The following is a 22,034-nucleotide window of genomic DNA, read 5'->3' as shown; positions in this document are numbered from 1 at the left end:
AGGATAAATAATCTATTAACATTCGCACTATGGAACAAAAGAGTTTTTTCATCTCAATCATGCGCCGTCAAAACGGCGGCAAAAGAAAAAAAAAAAGGGGGGGGGGGGAAAAAAAAAAAAGAGGAAGGGGCGGAATAAACGGAAGCGGAGAGGAAACAAGACCAGAGCCGCGTCTCCCTCCGGCCCTGCAGGCCCCCGGCGGGGTGCCGGCGCGGCGGGCCCCAGGCACGAGGCTGCGTGCAGGAGAGCCCCGGCCCCGCGTGGCGGCGGGAGGGGCGGCAGGGGGCGCTGTAAACCGCAGCGCCGTGCTGGAGTCACCGCGGGCCGGGGGAGTTCCGCAAGGACAGGGGCCGGGCTGGGACCGCGTGAGAACCGCCGCCCCGGTCTCCTCCGCCCGCACGATGAGGGAAAATCGTTCGCTCGGAGGCCGTGGGAGAGACTTCGCCGGCACTCCTGAAGGAAAGGGAAGCTTCGCGTTTGGCGGCGGGATATAAACACGCGCGGCGCTGCCGCTCAATGCCTCCTGAGTCGGCGTTCCGCCAGAGCCCCGCGCACGTCCCCTCACCCTCCGGCCGCTAAAAGACCACGACAAAGTAAAGGCCGCATCAGCGTCTCCCCCGGTGCGGGGAAGAGGCAGGAGCGGGGCGGGCCGGCCCCGCTGCCCCTCGCACTGCGGCACCGGAAGGGCACGCGGCCGGCGGGGACCGGGAGCGAGGAAGGGCGAGAGGCAGAGAGCGCCAAGTGCCGGCCGCGAGGCGCGGGCCCGTAAGTTGCTCCGCGAGGGTTCCAACTTACAACGGCATCGTCTCTCCGGCTCCTCCTCCTCCTCCTCCGCCGCCGCCACCACCACCGTCGCCGCCGCGTCTTCCCCTTCTCCCTCCTCCTCTTGTTCTTCGTCCTCCCCCACCGCTGCCGCCTCCGGACCGGTCACTCGCCCCGCCGGGAAGCGGGAGCCGTGACCATGGTAGGGGCCGGGGCGGGGGTGAGGGCTCGGAGGGAAGAGAAAGCCCTTCGTCGGGCCCGGCCGCCGCCGCTTCACTTTCCTCTTCCCCTCCGGCCTTCTAACATGGCGCCCGGGCGCTACCACAGCAACGTTCTAGAACGGGGGGGGAACCTACGCAGCGGCGCGGCCACCCCCGCACGGCGCGCACGCTAGCCGGTCCGCGCACGCTCAGTTGGCCGCGGGGCCGGGAGGCATCCTGGGAGCTGTAGTTCTGGCGAGAAGTGCGCCGGGGTTTGAAAACAAAGCTCCAACGGCCGTGAGGCGGCGCGTGCGCACGGCGTGGCGGGGCAGCCTGTAACCTCGGCGCCGCCGGGCTAACGCGGGGCGAGGCTGGGGCGACCCCGCTGAAGGGGTTGACGGGAAGGGGCGAAGCTCTGACGAAAGGCTCCGCGCTGGCGCCGGCCGGCCTGGGAGCCTTTAACTGTCATGGAAACTGATGCGGCGCGGCTGCGGGCATTTCGACTCCCGCATCCGTGGCCGGTGCCAGGGCCCTCGAGGCTTGAGAAGGGGCCGCCTGCGGAAGGTCCCTCCACCTCGTTTCGTTGAATAAAAGAGAGAATTCTGTTCAGGCATGGGCTGGCTTTCGTCCCTTCTCACCTACATCAGACCTATTTTCTTTTTTAGATCCCACACGGAGCAGAGAGACTGTTTTCTAATAATAAGCTATGAAAGCCCTGTTTGCAGTAGACTACATCTATCTCAAAGACTAGCCCGAGGTGGAAGTGAGCCACAAAGATCAAGTTCAGACAAAAACAAAAATTATGCTTTGCACAAGCTGCTCAAAAATTTATTCTTAGGAAAGTACATGTACTACATGTATAGCATGTATAGCAATTCCACACAGAAAGCATTTTTATATGTGTCATTGTATTTTTTTAAAGCAAGGGTAAAAATAAGACAGTCTCAAACTAAATATTTTTCTAAAGTAACCAATTATTTCATCTTTAGTTGCTTCAGGTGGTGATGTGGACAGGCAACATCTAGGAACTTAAACATACACACACAAAAAAAAGTGTAAAGAGAATACTTTCCTCAGGCTCCCTGCTTACTTCCTTTATGGATCATAGCAGAAATGCTGTTTAAATACAATATGTAACTGAAAAAATCCAGGAGAAAAAAAAAACAACAACAGATTCTTAAGGTTCACAGTTGGAAGATGATGCATGAAATAGACACATCTGTGTATTAATCAATGTGTAGTCCTTCAGGAGAAGGACTATTAAAAACTTCAATGCCACATACTAGAACAGTGTAAAAAAGTGGACATTTTAAAAATAGTGTTTGAACAAAACTAAGCCTAAGAATTTTTACTGTAAATAACATTGGGAACATTCTCCCTTTCTATTTAGTATTAAATCCTAACAGCTGTAGAAACTGCTATTTCATTTCACATCAGGATTGTTCTTGAAGAGATATTCTGCCTGCAAACAGAAGATTTTCAAAGTCATTTTCAAGCTTCCAGTTTTAAAATGTACATAAGATAACAACAATATACTGGAAAAAAAGTGCATAAAGTATTAAATGTGTCTAAAATGTCATCTCTGTTGGATACCTATAAGAAGCTTCTTACAAATACACCCACCTCATTTTGTCTCATTTTTGGTAGCATTGACCCCATTTTATTTATTTATTAATTACTCCACAAAAAATTATAAGTACCACCTTAGGGCCTGACTTCTGAACTCAAAAGACTGTATTATGAATAATACAGTTCTTACAAAGTTATGCAGTAAGTAGGAATGATCTCTTACTCCTACAGTAAATGTTCACTCTAAGCTTTTCATTGATTTCATTGAGTTGATAGTTTCTCTTCATTAAAAACAGTGATTGCCTGTCAACAACTTTCCAGAGAATTGAGCAAGAACATCCATACAGTGACACATTTACAGCATTTGAATCCCTGTGGGAATACAGCGCTGACCCAACTTTCAGCAGAAAGCTGAACTAAGTAACTTCTTGAGGTCCCTTGCAACTGGAATTGTTTTGTGGGAGTCTTGCTATATTCACTCATTAATTTGTTTGTGTATTGTAAAGAGATCATTGAAGACTAATGTTCAAATAGTACTGCTGTATCTAGAGGGGTGTAAGCAGAGTCGAGAGTGATGCTTCTACATGTCTCATGTCTCAGCCTTGCAGCAGAATTGGCAGGGTACCATAAAAAAAAAAAAAAAAAAGCAGAAGAACCTAAGCACCATAGCAAAATGGGATTGATACAGTGATACAATGTCAAATGATCCCATACAGTTATAGGGTACATTAATTTTCGCAATAATCACAGTTCACCTGTATTGCACATAATTAATGGTTATAATGCAAGTAGGTTGAAAATAGTTTAAGTGCTTATATTAACAGTCTTTGATCCATTAATATTTTCACTGGGGTTTTTCCTAATGTACAATAATAATAATAACCTTACCAGAAAATCAACTGGATCATCTGGTCTGATCTTACAGCATTCATTTAACCCTTGCATAAGTGTTGGCATGACATGCCTCATTAAATAGTTTCGTAGTGGAATGGACTGGGCTTCCAATAGTTCTTGTTCTTGTTTTTTAACTTCCTCAAAGTGTTTATTCTACAAATAATTTACAAAGCAACAAAGAATAACATTAATATTAAGTTACTAAATAGTAGTTGACTAAATAATGATGGCTAACTAGACAAAAAAAAAAAAAAAAAGTAGTGTTAAAAGCCACGGATAGAACTTTAAAACTCAGTTACCAGAAAAAAATATGGACTGCTAAATTTAGAGAACATGGCACACACTAAGGACAGCAAAGAGAGCATGACGAAAACCTCCCTGGCAAATTTATTTTATTCCTCTCATCTTAACGCCTAAAAGGACATCTAAAGTTTTCAGGTTCTCCTATTTCAATAAGATATTTGGGAAATAGGCTAGAAAATACTGCACTAGTTTGAGCTAAAAGATCACTCAAAAACATGTTTATTTTCCTCTCTTCTCATCTTACTCATTAGTAGCCTTAGTCATACACAGATACAGCAAGCAGAAGAGACTTTGAAGACTGCTTTTGCACATCCAAGGCATAGCACAAAAGCAACCATTCATATAAAACTGATAAATTATTTGAAAAAAATAAGTTTTCCTGTTTAACTGAGTCCAGAAATGCTACAGAATAAACTCTGTGAGTCACTTTCCTCAAATTGCAGCTGAAGTACAGCCTCAAGGACAAATGAGTAATAGCACAGACTTCTTGAGCACCTGCCTATTTAAAAGCATAGAGTATAGATATTACTTTAATACCTACTTTGGCTCTACATAATGCAGTTCACTTTCTTGAAAGTTAGAATGTTTAAGATATGTTAACTACCTTTACTAATCTCTTAGGCAAGTTTATGGAGAGTACAGAACAATATTTACTCTTAAATGAAACTGAAAACAAGCACAGAAGGAAACTCTTACCAACATCAGAGCAATATTAAATGCACATATTAAAGGAGCAATTTCAGGTTATAGTTTTCCCACAAATACGTATAGGCATCCTAATGTAAGAAAATTATTTTTCTATAGAATGTCAGTTTCCTTTTAAATAGCTATAACTGGAGATTGTAAAAGAGCAGCATTCTGGTGGAAAGGGAATGGAAAGGAAAAAGAACAAACCACCATGGATTTAGCTGTGATTCAGGTGTGAACAAGAAATTTCTTATAATATGCATTTCACATTATTTGCCTGAAATATATTTTAGGAGTGGCAAAGTAAAAAAAAAAAAAAAAAAGTATATGCAAATCCTGTGAAGCTGAAGCATCCTTCAGCCTGCCTCAGGCAGTCCTTTCCAACAGTGCCTGGAATATTGAATTGACTGATGCTAGCCAGATCTAAAGTACGATATAAGGAATTAGAGAATTTATGCCACCCTTTCCATGTATTCTTACACAACACTGCTAGAAGCCCTACTGCTTCTACTTTCTATAACACACAAATAATAATGTCTTCCCCAAAAATATGTATTGACTTACCCACTCTTCCCAATTTGCTATCCTTTCAGCCCTTTCCTCAGCTTCTCTACGCTTCCGTTCAGCTTCTTCTTTAGCTTCTCTGGCAAGACATTCCTCAGCTGCTTTACGTTCCAAACTCTCCTTTTCTTCATCTGTCAAGCCATAATTTCGTGGTTCCCCAATTTCCTTGATGATCTGTTTTACTATAAATCTGTTTTCAGAATCTTCATATTTGGCTACATCTTTAAAACAATACAAGAGAAAACATTTCAAGACTATTCTCAATTATCAAGCCAGTAATAACTGCAAGACCTAAGTATATATAGTATTAATGCTGTTAGAATTTTCAATTGTTATATGTTGTTTTGTGTTGCTTATTAATTGTTGTTGTGGTTTTTTTTTTCCCCAAAGCAAAATGAAATTTTCTACATCTGATTTTCTTTACTAATTTAGGCTAAAATAGCGTGTCTTTCTCAGGAGAAATGTATTAGAATTATTTTTACAACTATTCTGTTTAACACTTGCAGGCTTTTTAAGTTTTGAAATTGGCAAATGAAGTTATTCTAGTATCAGATATGTTCCTTAGACCAATCTTAAATATCACCTTATCTACACTACAGGTACAAAATCATCAGCTTCTGAACCTGTATCTCCACATAGGTTACATAATAGGTTGCTAGCATTAGCATTGGCAACAAACTCCAGTATTTTCACTCTTGCTTCTCATCTCTTTCACTAATTCAGACAGAAGATACTAAATCATAGCTAATACAATTATTCTACGCATGCACGTCTGTCATTTGAATCTGAAGTTCGCACTCTGGTGATTAATCAAGGTAAAAATCTAACATGATTCTACACAATGAAATTCCTTTTAGACTTCTTCATTCTCAGTATATTGAGAATTACATTCCTGAAGTATTCCAAACAATTATTTTTATGCCATCAGTACATAAATTCAATGCAATTTTAGCTGCAGCTGGATATAAAAATCACAGTGCAAGACAACTTTTTAATCACTTAAAATACTGCTAAGAACATTCTTGGCATTGAATTTGAGGACTTAAAGAATACAGCCTTTTCTCAGATGACCAAGCAAGACTGCAACATGAATATTACAGCAATCATAATTAAATACATATCTACTAAAGATATATTTTAAATTAAAAAATAAAAACCTTGATTCTAAGGGAGAGAAAAGATCACCAAAAGTCCTCATAAATTAAGATAAAAGGAAACTATTATAACTTGAGTATTCCTTTTTGTACATCATCTAATATGCACATGCCATTATCTCCACTTTGCAGATGAAAATGACAATGCACAAAGGTAACTGATTTGCAGACTTCATGAAGTGAGTTACTGTAGTGAAATATGATTTCCAGAATCTTGAAGCCTACTTCATTTGTACTAATCATATTTCAGGCTCAGGAAAAAAAAAAAAATAATCTTATAATGTAATTCATAAGGCCATATGTTAAGATCTTCTACAATTATAGCGGAAGAAACATTTGACTAATGTGATTCAGTATTTAATGAATCAACACAGTTCAACAATTTTCCACTAAGGCCAGTAAATACAGACAGCTTCCTTCAGAATCTGACTTAAGTCAGTTATCTGTTTAAATCTGATAATATTAATTCAGCACTTCTTATAAACCAACTGCAGCATCAGCCACAATGGAAAAGTACTGACAGAGTTGAAGATTTCTCACAGAAGTTATCTTTGTAGTCAGTCTTTATATAAAGCTATATACTTACCTACTTCAGTGGACAGCAATATACTACTATGCCAGTCCAGAAAGATGGCAAGAGCAGAGGTCCATAAATGATGTCATATAACTAATTTGTCAATTGGACTGCAAAACTAAATGATCAAAACAAAACCTGATCTATAAAACATATTACCTATAGATTCTAATGAATCCGTATGAACATACAGATATTTTTGCAGGTATTTAATTAAATACTTGTTGTATTCTGATATGTTAATGAAAATACTATTTATATATGTAATATACTTTTTCAAATTCAAATTTTGTGACAATAGGAATTTTTATTCATACTTCAGCTAAGAATTTTATTATTTCATACCAATAAACTGAGGATGTATTTCAAGTTCATCAAAATAGTTGAGAACAGTTTCATCTTCTGCATTTATTTCCCTGAAGTTATTCAAAGATTGCAGAAACCGGTCCTGAGTATAATGAGTTCCAGCAACAACGCTTTCTGGCAGATTTATTATTCTGTTTTTAAGAAATTCATCCGATGCAGTCAAAGATATCACAAATTCTGTGAAGAAGAACACATTATCCTTGACTTTTCCTCTTTCACATCTATCTTCTTTCAATAATAAATTTGAAGTCACAAATAAACACAAATAGATACATAATGTAAATATAAACCAACAGCTGATGGCATTTTCACAAGAAGAAGGGAATAAGAACACACAAAGCAAGTCAAAATTCTCATTTTCATTAATTGCTCACTTTCAAATATTACAGCAACTATGTTTCATGAATAAGACATTTTGTTTATCTTCAATGTAACATGAACAGATTGAGTGATATTTTGGACTTCTTGTTGGTGACAGCAATATTTGAAAGCTTTTTTTTGTTGTTGTTTATTTGTTTGTTTTTAAGTCAAACTTACCAGGTGTGATTATTTCATCATATTTAGGAATTTTGTTTGTAGTTTCTTCTTCTTTCACTAAAACAAAAATAATATGTAATTGAGATTATCATTTGAAGTAGCAATGCTTTTGTATTTACAAATAACTTCTCCTATACAAACACCGTTTAAAAAATAATTCCCAACAATAATGATAATTTGAATAATCTGAACTGCACACTGCTTTAGAGAGAGCTGTTAAGGAACCCATGCTTTCAGCCACCACAAATTTATCACAGGACACTAATAGCTGTTTAACTATTCAGCAAAGCATTCTTTTGCATATGCAGCTACAAAATATATCCATACTACTTTTCTGTCCCTGGCCTCTCCTGCTGCTTTATATTTTCCTCCACCAAAGAGACACAGCTTGGAACAGCGTGTAGAAATGGCTTGGAACGGTGTGGTTAAAATGGTTTATGATGCTGTCTGCTCTACTCCACCAGTTGGCTCAACTCCTTGATGAGTATCAGCTGAACAAGGTGGTTTATAACCAACCACATTAAAATGAACAAGACTAGATTTTGTTTTTCTTTAAATCCTATCCTTTAATTTATAGAGTTGATTCTTGCTTTTCATACACAGACAGTGCTGGCTAACATTTGAAACATGTACTGCAGAATTCCACTTACGTTGCATCCCTTGAAGCTCATGTAATACACCCACTCTCACAGAACATGAATTGGCTGAACCCCCTCACTAAGTAGCTCTTGTATATTATGAAGAAAAATCTGTCTTAAAGCTTTCTTGTGTAGAGTGGTTCAACATGGAAAGTATCGTTCTTATTTGTGTATTTATTTAGTATGTTGCCAGCCAAGGTCATTTCAGAAACATCTTGCTTAATATGTTTAACAATCCATTACAATCCTTCTTAAATTTTTAAAGCATCACATGAAAGCAACTGCGTTCTGCTCTACAGTCAAAACAGTGTTGATACACTTAAACTAATAAGATACTGAGAAAAATAAAAGTTATGACAGTACTAGCAGCAATAAAAACAAAAGCAGAAGTACTTACAGTTAAAAAGATCTTTTGCCTGGTCATAGGTCTTTGGAAACCCATCCAAAACATACCCTTGATTTCTACAAGGCATAGATTTAAGCTTATCTTTAAAGAGTTTAATAACATAGTGATCATCTAGACGACCTAAAACAAAAAGAAGGTTATTAAGTACCTAGCTTATGAAAAAAAGAATATCTGAAATTATTCTACTAACAGTTCTATTAGAAGAGACAATTTTTTAGACTACACAAAAAAACCATATTTTAAATCTCTACGTGCTGTTAAAGGTTTATAGAATATAAAGCTATATATGGATAGCTTTTGTATTTAGAGAATATAAAGCTATATATATGGCTATAAAATTACAACTATATAAATGTTGCAATCATACAAACATTGGAGCTTTAAGGATACAAAACATGAAATTAGATATTTTAGATTAATTCAGTCGGACTTCTATGTAAAAAGAAAAGAAAAAAGCATGTGACAAACCAAATGTTTTATTTTTACAACTAACAGAATTAAGTAAGACAAAATAAAGTGAAGTAGGCTTTACAAGTTCTATTTACAGATAAATAGACTGAGAGAGAAAGTAACTCATCAATTTAAGCTACTTATTGAGAAAGTATACCATAGTAAAAAAGCTTGTTGTTACCTAGTTTTTATCCTCTTGCAACCATTGCCTCCAGTTTCCTATGTTGTTTTGCTTCAGCTACTAGTAGCATTAGTTTATAATAGTTAAGACTATCTTTAAAATATGTTACATGTTAAAAGGCATTATCATTTTTAACAACAAAATAGGGCATGAAGACTAAATACTGCCAGTACTCTTCTTTCTTACTGGAATACTTTACTTCACAAATTCAACACTGACATACTTCACCTTTTACTTTGAATTATTTAAATTGTGCACTCTGTTCTGAGAAAAAAAAAAAACCTGACAAAAAAAAAAAAAAAAGATCTGGCTAAGGATCTAAAGATACTGAATACAGAGTGATTACATACACACACACACAGAGATATAAATACAATGAGTGAAAAAAAAAAAATATATATATATATAAAGAAGTAGAAAGATAATGCCGCTTTAGTACTTATTATTTCCTACCTGCATTCTGCTCCATGCTTTCTTTAATTCCAGCTAACAACTCATGTGCTTCTTCTACATTTTCACCCTCTTCTTCATCATCTTCTCCCTCTTGTCTCACACTGTCAGAGTCCACTTCTTTAGGAGCCACAGTTCTCTCCTGAAAGTGCGATGAGAAACGTGAATTGGCTCAGAAATTCTATGGCCAAATTTTCTCACATACATTGATGTAATAACACAACCAACCCCTCCCTCCCCCCCCCAAAAAAAACCACCACCACACCAACCAAACAACCAAAAAAACCCATGTATACTCCTGGACATTGTGATACTGAGTAATGTGCAGTCTTGTAAAAGGATTTTTGAGTCTAAGTTCAGTGCATCCCCAAGAATCATAAGCATGTCAAAAATATTTCTATTCTAAAATCTGAAATGTTTTAGTAATGTATTTTTCAGGCCAGAAAAGGAGACAAGAAAGTGTGTAATGACAACAGTCATCAGTATATTGTCATTTCTCAAAACATTTTGTTGGAATACGATTACTGCCTTTGGTCATTCTTAAATACTAAATTATGGAGTTTATGTTCATTTCAAATGATGCCAAGCATCTTAAAGTCACACACCAGTTTTGCAATTGATTCGGAAATCACATCTTTAATCTTAATATGATGTAGCTTGTAGTGTTTGCAGATCTCTTCAGCAATGGTAGATTTGCCAACCCCTGGAGGACCATGAATGTAAATTTTGAGAGGCTGGGAAAAAAAAAATATGAAGATGTAACATCATTCAAACAATACAGATTTTTTCTTTATATAAAATGAACAATTTTTCCCTATTGCTAATAGGAAATAACTAATCATTTAAACTAAAAATATGTTTTAGATTAATTCATAGTATGTATCTTCTTCATGAGCATCATCTATAAGATCCACTGCCTTTGAGTAACAGTTAATTTAGCAGTACAATGTCAGCAACTGAGAAAAAGGCACATTTCTATTTAATAGATTCATAGACCAACTAACTTATAGTGGCACTACTAGAAGTTAAACAGTCAAAAAGAGACAAAACACAACCCCTTGGATAGAATGCAATGGATTCTAGAATTAGATGGCAGATATTCTATTATATAAACACAACTATTTCCCATCTGAGATAGACTTGTTGTCATCACCATAGTTAATTTGACCTCAAAAATTTCAGATCCATCACAATCCAAAAACAATTTGTTGTTGTAGCCTGTGTTACCTATGGGATAAACACAATTACGAATCCAGAATAACAATAAATATAACTCAAAATCATACATCTTTAATTTCACATCCTAATCCAGAAGATCTGGTAGTTTACAGTATTTAAACCTTTGAATAACTACTTCCTTATACTTGAATACAGAAGCTCAAAGTATTTAGCTAACATAGGAAACAGAAAAATTGTTCATTATATTATACAGTGGAGCAGGGTAAAAGGAAAGCTACATGGCAGTTAATATCCTGGCTAAGTATAATGAAGGAACACAAAATGGTCATCTAATTATTGACTCTAAAATAAAAAACAAAAACAATACCACAGTTACTGCTTTCTTGAAGCCAATATATCTAAAACAATGTATACTGCAAACTAGTTTCAAACAAGTAGCTTTCTATCAGAAAGTTTACTTTCATCTACAAGCTTTAAACTTTAGATGTAATGGAAATATTAGATGATCATTTTAATTAGCATTCAATTCAACTTTCAATTATCTTCACTTGTTTTATGTCACTATCAGTCTTTTATGTATTCTTACTAAAAGAAATTAAAAGAAATGAAAGCTTGTATTTGTATAACCATTTCTGTTTGAAAAAAAAAAAAAAAAAAAAAAAAAAGAAGAAAATGAGCACTTGAGAATAGCATATACCAAACCATTACCAGAAGTCCTCGACTTTGCTTGTACTCTTCAACAATCTGTTCAATGTTCTCCACTAGCCCTGTTTGAGCAACCCACTTTATGTTGAAAGCCTCTTTCAAAAACATAGCTTCCATCCGCAGGTTCACAAGCAACATATCCACATGTGTTTGCTGAAGGAGCAAAACAACGTTTATTTAACATGTGTAAGCTCTGAGTCTTAAAAGAATACTGTTGGCTTCAACTAGAAACTAGAATGGAGGGTAGAGAACAGGAAGAATTTAAGCACAGGGAAAGCAGGTTTGCGTGCAAACATTTTAAGGTGTTTTTTTTGAATATATATTTTCCATATATATTTAAGCAATGTCAAAACACACACCACTGAGCAATTTTTCAGTACTGCTCAGAAGTCTCATACTGTCCACAGGAAAAAAAAACATTATTTCAGAAATTCATTAAGGGCAATCTTAAAAATAGCAGGGTTCTAATGTATTTATTTCACATATGAACAGTTTATTCCAGATAAGCAGATGAAGACATCTTAATTTACATATGCTGTGTTCATCATGTCCATAGTACTTCATTTTATTTACAAATTTATTATTATTTTCTCTAGGTTTCATCAGCATGCTCTAGTACACCACCAACATCATTGCTTCACTGCTTTTCTAGATCAAGCTATAATTCTTTAAAAAACATGTTTGTTTGAAAACTAGACTTTACTTTGCCTATTTTCTGTGCTTATTTCTAGACATATTTTAGAGTCATATTTTTTGACTAAAATTATATATATATGTGTGTGTGTGTATTTCATGATATACCTAAATTTAAATTCTTCCATTATGTAGAAAAAGGAAAAACAAAACAAAACAAAAAACTAACCGTTAACTCTTTACTTAAGAATGCATTTTCTTGTGGAATCTTCTCAATTTTCCCTGGTCCAACATTTTTACTGATACACTGTAAAGAAAATAAAATAGTAATACATATATTTAGTCAGATTCTTAGGGAAAAAAAAAAAAAAACTCTAGAAATAAAAAAGTATCATTTTTATTTTATGTCACACTATATCTGAAAAATCAGTATACTGATATGATTCACTGATCAAAGAACATTATACTAACTTTAACTTTTGTGTTAGTATTACACAGCTCTTTTTCACTATATATCGCCTCCTCTTCAGTGCTTGCAACAAACCCAAAAACAGATAAGTGTTCCAAAGCTCTTAAATCTATGTAATTTCTTATTGCTTAAGATCAATTAGGAGACCTATTTTATCTCTCAGCATTTTCACTTCAGATTCCTTACATGTTTAATTCTGTTAATAGTCATGACATGTTTTCAGATCAATGGAACACCATCAACTCTCCATGGTGCTATCTCCAGTTCATCATTAAATAGATGTTAGTTACTAAAAAACAGACGTAAAAACAGATTTCAAATAAACACTAGATTCCATAAAATCATGAAAACTGCTATCAAATTTACACATGTTCTAGTATTCTGTCTCAAAGAGTTTCAATTAATGGACACCTAAATGAAAATAAGAATAGGAAAAACATATGTGATATCCTTTCCAAGTATCTCTTCAACTATTTTCAGTTCAGAGACTTCCTGAATTAGAAATACCTATCATACAGAAATACCTATCATACATTTAAGTAACTCTCACCTAAGTACCTTTCCAGTCTTCCTCTGAGCTGATACAGTTCCCTGACAAAATAGCTCTTTGCAACAATCCTAGCAACATCTTACCATCACAAAAACTATCAATTTAAAGCTGCCCTCAGTTTACTATTCTGTAAACAAACACATAGTCATGAAAGGACTCTCCCAACTTTCATTGGGGAATCTATATCAATTCATTCTACGGTATTCGCTGTACCTACTTCAGTTTAATAAAGAACCCCTAGCAAGTCATACACAGATGTCTTTAAGCATTAAGATGCTTCACAGCTTGAACTGGTGATTGAGCACATGGTGAAAGGGTGTGTCTTGCCTAGGCAAGATCTGCCACAGGCAGATTGCTTGCACCTGTGTTCCTTCATGTGACCAGAAGGGTGGACCTAAAGTGGAGCCACGCTGGGCTCATTTAAGAATCAGCCACTTCTGGAAGAGCTAAATCTTTGGGATTTAGGCTGCTTCCTTAGGAATGCTGCAGGGTGAGAGTCCTTTTACCAGTTGAGTGAGTGCAGCTCTTCTTTCTGTGTGTGATTATTGGGCTACCTACAAATACTGTGCTTAGTGTCACTAAGAATCTGTCTGAAGAAATTTTGCTTCTTTGTGAGCAGAACAGCTGTTAAAGTTAATTCTGTAGCATCTGCCCCAAGCAATACATTTTGTTTAAAGAACAGAACCCTTAGAGGACTCCAAAATTATTTTATTTTTTATTACACAAGATAATTTGGGAAAGCCTAGAGACTTCTACTTATATAAAAATGTCTAGTTTTAATAATACTGTAGGTACCTGAAAAACAAAAATTCCTTACCTTTATTAATTCTTGAAAAGTGTGCATAGACTCATCTACTGCAAGTATGTAGTGAAACCTTGGCCTGTGGTCTGCTATGTTTTGTAACACCCTAGAATGTAGGAGGTACAGTTAAGGCTAGTAGTTTGAGAAGCATATTGGCCTTTCCTTGTGAGATGTGTTTCAGAAGCAGTCCTAATACAAAGTTGTTTTCATGTATATTTTCCTCAATAAAGAAGCACAGATAAGAATTTTTTTGTAAGGAAGATCAAAGGATAAAAAGCAACACCTTTACAAAATAGTAACTTAAGCTGTAGGGTCCATTTTCAGTTCTGTGCCCATTAACTGATACTGTGCTTTATGTACAGTGCAGCAAGAAATCTCTTAACTGCATAGCATCCGTGCAACACATATGTAAGGTTTCCAGAAGGCACATCTAGGATTGAAGAAACTGAACTGTCTGTGTCCTCGAAAAGAAGAGACAAATAGCTTTCTTAAGTCTAATTTAAAAGTCTTGGTGCTCTTCTAATAGGTTTGGAATTGTTACCTAGTTTGTTATCAATGACTGTGCAAGTGAAACATTATTTACTTACCCTGCTAAATCACGAACATGAATAGTTGGAATATAATTGTTTCCATTTCCAAAAACAGGTATTGCATTAGTCTCGCTAAGCCAACCTATCTGAAAATAAAAGTGGATAATGAAGTTAGGAGGAAAAGTTATTTGTGTACTGGCACATTTACATATTCAAGATTTTAAAATTCAATTTATGGAACGATTACTGGACCACAGTAAACAACTCTGAGAAATAGTAGCAGCCTACAAAAAAAACCAAACTTTTTTAAAGAAAACTCTTTGGTTCTGCCACATGTTATTTTTAATATTTTGTAATAAAAATAAGAACAATGAAAAGACTTTTTTTCTCATTGCATCGATGAGATGGATATGTTCTGATTGCAGAGTGCAAATGGAGATACTGTTAAAAAGTTATGGAGAAGCTAAAAAACATACACAGCCAAAAGAGTAGAAATCACTTTAATTATAGCTAAAACTCTTATCAAAGGGATCAAGTAATAAATTCCATTCGCAGGAACATTAAGCCTATGATATCAAAACTATTATACATATATTTAATTCCAATGCAAATTGCCCTTAAATATTAGACAAACCTTCAAACATACTTGGATATCTACCTTAAAAAAGTAGTGTAAGACTCCTTCCTCAGCTCCATACTGAATTCCTGAAGCAACAACATAAGTTGAAAATGCTTGTTTGTTCTGTGAAGTAAAATTAACAAGAGTTTTATAATAAGATGGTATTGCTAATGGAATACTAGCTCTTGAAAACTTGAGAACTTGTATATCAAATGTAGAAAGTATTTAAATAATCTCTCTTTAAAATTTGGAGCTAGATCAATCACTGCATAGCTGCTAGTTTTGTTAGTCTTACTGGTAATATTTCCTTAACAAACAAACAAAAAAGCTCAGAATTGGTGTATCTGCATTTGAGCTGAAATTATAAAAGATTCTTAAAAGTTAAGGAATTGGAAGTTAGGTATGTAAGTGAAGTGATCAGAGTAAAATACACTTCCATTTTCTTTTTCCAAGAGATATAACTAAAATTTGTGGAAGCTTTCTTTCCTAATTGTATTGTTTGTATTTGATTGCCTACAGAACTGGAAAATGGGAGTCCAATACTTCTGTAATTGTTTTGCTTTAATTGTGATATAAAATCTTAAACAAAATCAGTAGACTATAAAGTGTTTTCCTACCCATACATCATGGTCAGCCCTTGTATCTTTTTGCTGACCATAAACACCAGCCTGGTCATAAATTTGCCTGTTCTGGTTGACTGTTTATGTAAAATGATACTGCTTTGATCACTAGTGAGAATGGTTACATACACAGAAGAAATAATATTTAAATCACCCTAAGGAGAGAAATTTCTAGCAAGTCTTTTAATGGAGGGCCACTTAGATATTTTTAAGTTGAAACAAGATTGTCAAATAATTCTAGTTTTCTAAAGATCTCAAACTTGCACTTACCAACAGAGAGAATAAACATCTAGATTTTTGCATGTGAAAAAAAAATATTTTGCTACACTCTTCGTATTATTTCATAAATATAAAACAATGAAGTCTGTTAGCCAGTATTGGATTGTATAATTAAAGCATCATCTACAGAGGTGCCAGGTATATATCACTATACTGTATTTGTGTAATGCATTTGTATATTTCTGCTACAAAATAAATCTTTGTAATAAAAACTATTTCAACTCAATTGAACACAGCAACTTGTTATTAATCACATGTAATATTACAATCAGAAGTTATTATAGATAACACAAGTTCTCCTCCGCTAACTTTTCTTGAGTAGATAGAAACTATTCATAACCTAAGAACAGCTGCTCCCCGGTTTGTTCTGGACAGACTGCACATGTGCTCCAGGAGAAGGTACACTAATTTCTGTTTCCCAGCAGGAAAAACCTGACCCTTGTGAAAGTACAGGAAAGGCCATTTCTCATCTACCCAAAGAGCAGGGAGGCAGTAGGCCATTTTATCACTGACCTCGCAGTAGGTTCCTCACCACTTATGGAACACAAACCACAGTTCATTACCCAGAGAAATACAAAGCACTAAAACAGATCCAATTCCTTACAAAAACAAACAAACAAAAACTATATAGTGGCACGAGTCACACATCTGAATTTACTACTTGAGATCAGTTGGATATATGTCATGAATAAAATGAAGCGATGATTTGGTAAGCTCCAGTTCCACACAACATACTCAGTTACTGTTAAAAGATGTTCAGGTTACCATGTAATTTCCATTGAAGCCACTAGATGTCACATTTCAGCTATTATAATCAGCCCTGGGCTTGGCTGTTCTGTTTGATGGTTAGTTTCATTCTAATAAGAAGTTTCAAGTGGGAATAGCTTTAAATTGATGGGTTCAGGATCTGGGCTGCCATTGAGAACAGAGCTGGGAGATGAGCTGCCTGTGGTAGCAGATGTTTTTTAGGGATTCTGAACTCATCAGTACCTCTGAATCAGCAGCTTCTCTCAGAAAAGCTGCATGCCGTATCTTTTTGCTACAAAGAAAAAGGTAAAAATCTTTTTTATGCTTGAGATTTCTCCACACAAGCTCCAGTTTTAATTCTCTCTTGTACAACCAACATAATAGCATTGTTCTTTTTTTAAATTGAGATAAGCATGATTTACTCAGTAGATATTGAAAAATAACATTGGGATCTGTATTATGAATTCTGTAATTTAAATATAACTATTATCTATTAATTCTAAAACATGGCCTTTTCTATGCTTAGCTTTTTATTACTAAGGGATGATATTCACATTTATCAAAGGTATAATGCACTACAAATTTAATCAAATACTTGATAACTTTCATTATTAACACAGTAGGATGACTTAAGTATGTTTTTGTTTTTCAGTTTTTGTAAAGAAGCTTATTTAAAAACAAACAAACAAACAAACAAAAACAGAAAAGGTCTTAACATACATTTTTTCCAAGTTTGAGAACAAGTTTTTCAGCATTTATGTGATCCATAAAGTTAGGATGAGGTTTTCTTTTACGATAATCTTCCTCAGTAAAAGGAATCTCGGAATCCTCCTAGGAAGAAAAAAAATGCAACTGTTATACAAGTTGTACAACTGAATATTTTTAAAAAGCCTATATGCTTTAAAAGAAGTTGTTAAAATATTTTTTTAAATCTCTTTTTCTTTCATTTGAAATGCTTAGAACTTCTAAAGCTGATACTTGAGAGAGTATGTCCAAGCAGTCCTAATGTCTGCCCATCATAGTATCTCATTGCCTACGCTTGTCTGTTTGGTGGAATAGATTTAACAGGTCGAGCCCCCACTTACCAATGGGTGTTGAAGTGAAAGGTCCACGAAGAAAAAATATACTTCATAATAGCAGATGAAGTTAGTGTTTTTGAAGTACACACTGCAGTACTTTAAATGAAATTAACAAATAAATCAAATGGAAATATTTATTCATTTATTTTCCATTAAATGGAAATAGTAAGAGAAGAGTGTTCTCTCATATTACTTACTGGGTCGGGGGGGTTGCTTTTTGCCCAACTCATTACTGTTGAAATGAGGATGAACGTTTTTGGTGCTGCAAAATGCTCTATTTCCATACGTAGGGCTGTTAAATGAAAGCAAAGGATTTAATCTATTTAGACTACATTACACAAATGTTATATTTTCTTTTGGCCCTGTATTTATACATTTATGCTATAGTGCTATGTGTTCAGTGTTTTGAAGTAAATACCCTTTATTTTGCTTGGTGTAAAATAGAAATGAACCAATGATAAAAAGAAAGCAAATAAAAAATAATGTGTAACCGTGTGGTCAGTAATTAACATAATCTATACAGAGCTGCGTATCACAGAAAAAGAAACAAAGAAACAATGTATACTAGAAAAATGCTTCATCTTTATTGACAGCTGAGATACTGAAAGAAGTGTGCTTGTTGTAACTGAAACAGCTTGTCTACAAAATTCAAGGAAGTTTCTTTAATTCAGAGCAAAACTATTAAACAGTAAGCAGGAAAGAAGAGCTTAGTTTAACTAAACTTAAGATGAAGAGCAATATTGCACTGTCACCGTAAAATGATTCCAGACACCATTAGAATTTGATTACGACCATTAGGAGAAAGGTGTAGAAAAACTGTTAATGATATTTTTAATAACAGATTTAAGTAAAAATCTGCTAAGATCACAGAATCATATAATGGCTTAGGTTGACAGGGACCCCAAGGATCATCCAGTTCCAGCCCCCCCGCCATGGACCTCCAGATCTGGTACTAGGCCAGGTTGCCCGGGGCCCCATCCAACCTGATCTTGCACACCTCCAGGGACAGAGCATCTACAGCCTCTCTGGGCAGCCTGTTCCATTACCTCACCACCCTCTCTGTGAAAAACTTCCCCCTAACATCCAATCTAAACCTTCACGAACTGACTTTAAAACCATTCCCCCTTGTCCTATCCCTATCTACCCAAGTAAAAAGCTGATTCCCCTCCTATTTTATAATCTCTTAAATACTGGAAGGCTGCAATGAGGTGTCCTTGTAGCCTTCTTTTCCCCAGGCTGAACAAGCCCAGCTCCCTCAGCCTGTCTTCGTAGGTGAGGTGCTCCAGACCTCTGATCATCTTCATGGCCCTTCTCTGGACCCTCTCCAACAATTAAGATAATTAGATAAAACATAGAAACATTGAAGGTGGGTAAAAATTTTCTCCTGTGAGCAAATACAAATGGATAAGATGACAGTAGATTTTTTTTTTTAAATAGCTGTCCACACAGCTATGTTGCTTCAAGTGTTGGACCATCCTATGACCAAGGAGCAATGGACCATGGAATGCACATGAATTAATTGAACAATTCGTGCATCATTTCCCCAGCAAGGAATCCAGTTTTATATTATAGTGAACTATAAATTACAGGTTAATTTGTTAGACATCTATAGTAAACTTTAGTGGCTGTATAGAAAACAGTTTTCTGTTCAGTTGATAGCTGTACTAACCAGAAGCAGCCCATGTTGCTTCCTCGATTTGGTTTGCATCCTCAGTGATATTATATAAAATAATGTCACATTCAAGCAAATAGCTTAAGAGCTCTTTCTGAGAGGAGACCTGAGGGAAAAGAATAGTTAAAAATTGTTATATTAAAAAAAAAAAAAAAAAAAAAGAAAAAAGAAGGAAAAAACCTACTATACAAAATTCCTTTTCAAATTTAACTTAAAAACTAGAATGTAGTTTTCTTGCTGTACTCATGTCAAACTATTTGTCAGTGAAAAGTAAAGCAATTGAATGCAAATTAATTGCTGAAACTTCTGATTTACAATTCACATTTACATAGTTCAAAAGGACATGCAATTTTAGGATTTGTATTTTCAGTATACTTGTTAATATCACAAAAATATCTATGGCTTCTATAGCCATTTTGAACAAGAATCGGGTGGCAAAATGGAAACACAGAAAAATCAGTTTCCTTACAAAACAACATCCCATCTTTTTGCTAATACAGATTGTGTGCATCACTCAAACAAGTCCAACAAACATTCTGTATGACAGCAGCGCTTGAGATTACATAGTTACCCATATTCACTTTTTATTAAAATAAAGACTCATCTGTCTTTATTAATAGAATTTCAGATCAAAAGGCTCATATTTTTGTAGAGATTCTGGATAATCAACTTGATGGTTACAAACAATTTTGGTTTCAGAAAATAATAATCAAGCCTCCTTCAGTTAACTGAACTTTGGATGTACATGCAAAAAGTATGTATTTGGAACAGTTAGCTGCTAGTGACAGCTGTTATGCCAGTGAAGTGTTAAGGAGGGAAGATGCTTTGTTCACAGTACTACTACGTTTAGAAGGTGATAGAAGATATGAGAGAGACAACATTGTGTTTTGAGGGAAAAAGAAAACAGATCTGTGGGTGATCAGGGTAGACAACATGTCCAGAACTGTTGTTTTATTTAAAAAATAATCTTTTTTTAAGACTGGATTCCTTTGTTTTAACATTTGTTATATCCGAACAAGCAGGGAGGAGACGACAGGGTGCAGAGGAATAAACATGTGTAAAACTTCCTGCAACAATGGGAGAACACTTCATTAATGAGGATCATTTACGTGCCTTGCAATATTTATAATGCTGTCTAACAATGACCTGGAATAAGGTTATGACTTACTGCATATGTTTCCTCTGCAAAGCATGGTTTAATACTCTCTGGCTTAGAGAGAGTCCCCACTATTTGGTAGAGTCCCTCCTTTGGCCTCCTGGAAACTTCAGCCTCCGAGCGATTCTCACTTTCCTCCTCCTCTCCTTCCACACTTTCTAGCGACGCTCCGACAACACAACTGGATAAATACTGAAACATACAAGACGCACGTTTGTCTCCGCCCCCCCCCCCCCGGGTCCCCGCTGCACTGCCCGCCGCGGGCCCGTTCCCCAACCTCGCCGATGCTGCGGCCGCAGTAGGAATCGAGGTGGTTGAGGAAGATCCGCCGGCTCCGCGCAGCGCCCGCCGCCATGGCCGCAACTGCGGCGGCGACGCGACCCGTTGCTAAGGGCGGGAAGCGCTGGGCGGAGGCTGTGCGGCCTCGGCCTTGCCATCACCTCCTGCTCGAGGGCCTTCTGCAGGGGGACGTTATTCCCGACTTCCTGACAGCGGTTAGGGCAAGATTTAATACTGCTGAGAGGAAAAAAAAAAACGTTGTAAGGCTCTGTTATATGATTTCTGTTCCAGCAGCAAGGCTTTGAGGTGGTCTGTCACTGGTAACTCGTACTAAGCAATACCATGCTTTGATCACAGAATCACAAAATTGTAGTGGTTAGAAGCAACCTCTAGAGATTGAGTCCAACCGCATCCCCCGTGGTGATGATTCTTGTAGTAATACATCATGTTAAAACTTCCAGAAAAGTGCAGTTCACAGATTTACAGCTGCATTAGGCCAAGAGCTCATTTGGCTTCAGAAAATATGAACAAATTGTTTTAAGGAGAGCAACTGAAATTATCTACTGTCAGTGCTTCAAAGCAGCTCTGTGTAGGTACAAATTCCGAATGTAAAGAATGGAGAGCATTTCCTCCTTAAGCCCACAGCCAAACATGGTGGAATGACGTTGCTCTCTAATTTTTAATACCCCGTTACCTTCTAAGAAACAGCAGAGAATTCTTCCAGAACATCTACAAACTGTATGCTACGTAAGTAGTTCTCAGCTTAGCCTTATAATAAGCACTTGTAATGACAAAGCATTTTAAAGTTGTCTAAGGAAAAAAAACCTGGCAGCGCAACATTAATTCTGTCATTTTTTCCACTTGTCATTCTCATGCTTCCTTTCCAAGAACCTCTTTACAGTTGTCTGCTCTGTCCTTCCAGGACAGTTTCATTGGAGATAAATTTACAGTCAAAGGTACTTTTGAAATACTTGTTAATA

General features: G+C 36.5%; 2 protein-coding genes across 6 annotated transcripts in view; both read right to left on the bottom strand.

Annotated features, from left to right (window-relative positions):
* The window catches only part of PAPOLA (poly(A) polymerase alpha), a 40,387-nt gene extending 39,295 nt beyond the window's left edge, over positions 1-1,092 (bottom strand). For 2 of the 4 annotated variants that reach the window (XM_048947832.1, XM_048947833.1), the window contains exon 1: positions 796-1,091. In XM_048947832.1, the coding sequence (XP_048803789.1) occupies positions 796-803 (8 nt within the window). In that variant the 5' untranslated portion in view covers positions 804-1,091. Of the gene's footprint in view, positions 1-795 lie in introns of all 4 variants that reach the window. The other 2 variants (XM_048947834.1, XM_048947830.1) reach the window with 2 other exon arrangements.
* Positions 1,093-1,728: 636 nt separating this feature from the next.
* Positions 1,729-21,761, bottom strand: AK7 (adenylate kinase 7). 2 transcript variants are annotated; one of them, XM_048947905.1, is made up of 18 exons: positions 21,053-21,761; positions 20,788-20,967; positions 19,617-19,725; positions 18,145-18,239; positions 17,589-17,699; positions 15,262-15,345; positions 14,661-14,749; positions 14,089-14,179; positions 12,482-12,559; positions 11,623-11,772; positions 10,341-10,469; positions 9,739-9,877; positions 8,646-8,774; positions 7,611-7,667; positions 7,053-7,250; positions 4,980-5,200; positions 3,420-3,578; positions 1,729-2,424 (listed from the first exon to the last, which is right to left on the bottom strand). In XM_048947905.1, the coding sequence occupies exons 1-18, from the start codon at positions 21,128-21,130 to the stop codon at positions 2,386-2,388; spliced, it is 2,136 nt and encodes a 711-aa protein (XP_048803862.1). In that variant the 5' UTR covers positions 21,131-21,761; the 3' UTR covers positions 1,729-2,385. The 2 variants fall into 2 exon arrangements, with proteins under 2 accessions (XP_048803862.1, XP_048803863.1); XM_048947906.1 differs by lacking the exons at positions 19,617-19,725; positions 21,053-21,761 and having other exon boundaries at positions 1,732-2,424; positions 20,788-20,922.
* Positions 21,762-22,034: the final 273 nt, after the last annotated feature.

The sequence above is a fragment of the Lagopus muta genome, chromosome 6 (genome assembly GCF_023343835.1).
Source record: "Lagopus muta isolate bLagMut1 chromosome 6, bLagMut1 primary, whole genome shotgun sequence".
Lineage (NCBI taxonomy): Eukaryota > Metazoa > Chordata > Aves > Galliformes > Phasianidae > Lagopus > Lagopus muta.
The sequence above is the reverse complement of the archived record's forward strand: the minus strand, read 5'-3'. Positions and strand labels throughout refer to the sequence as shown.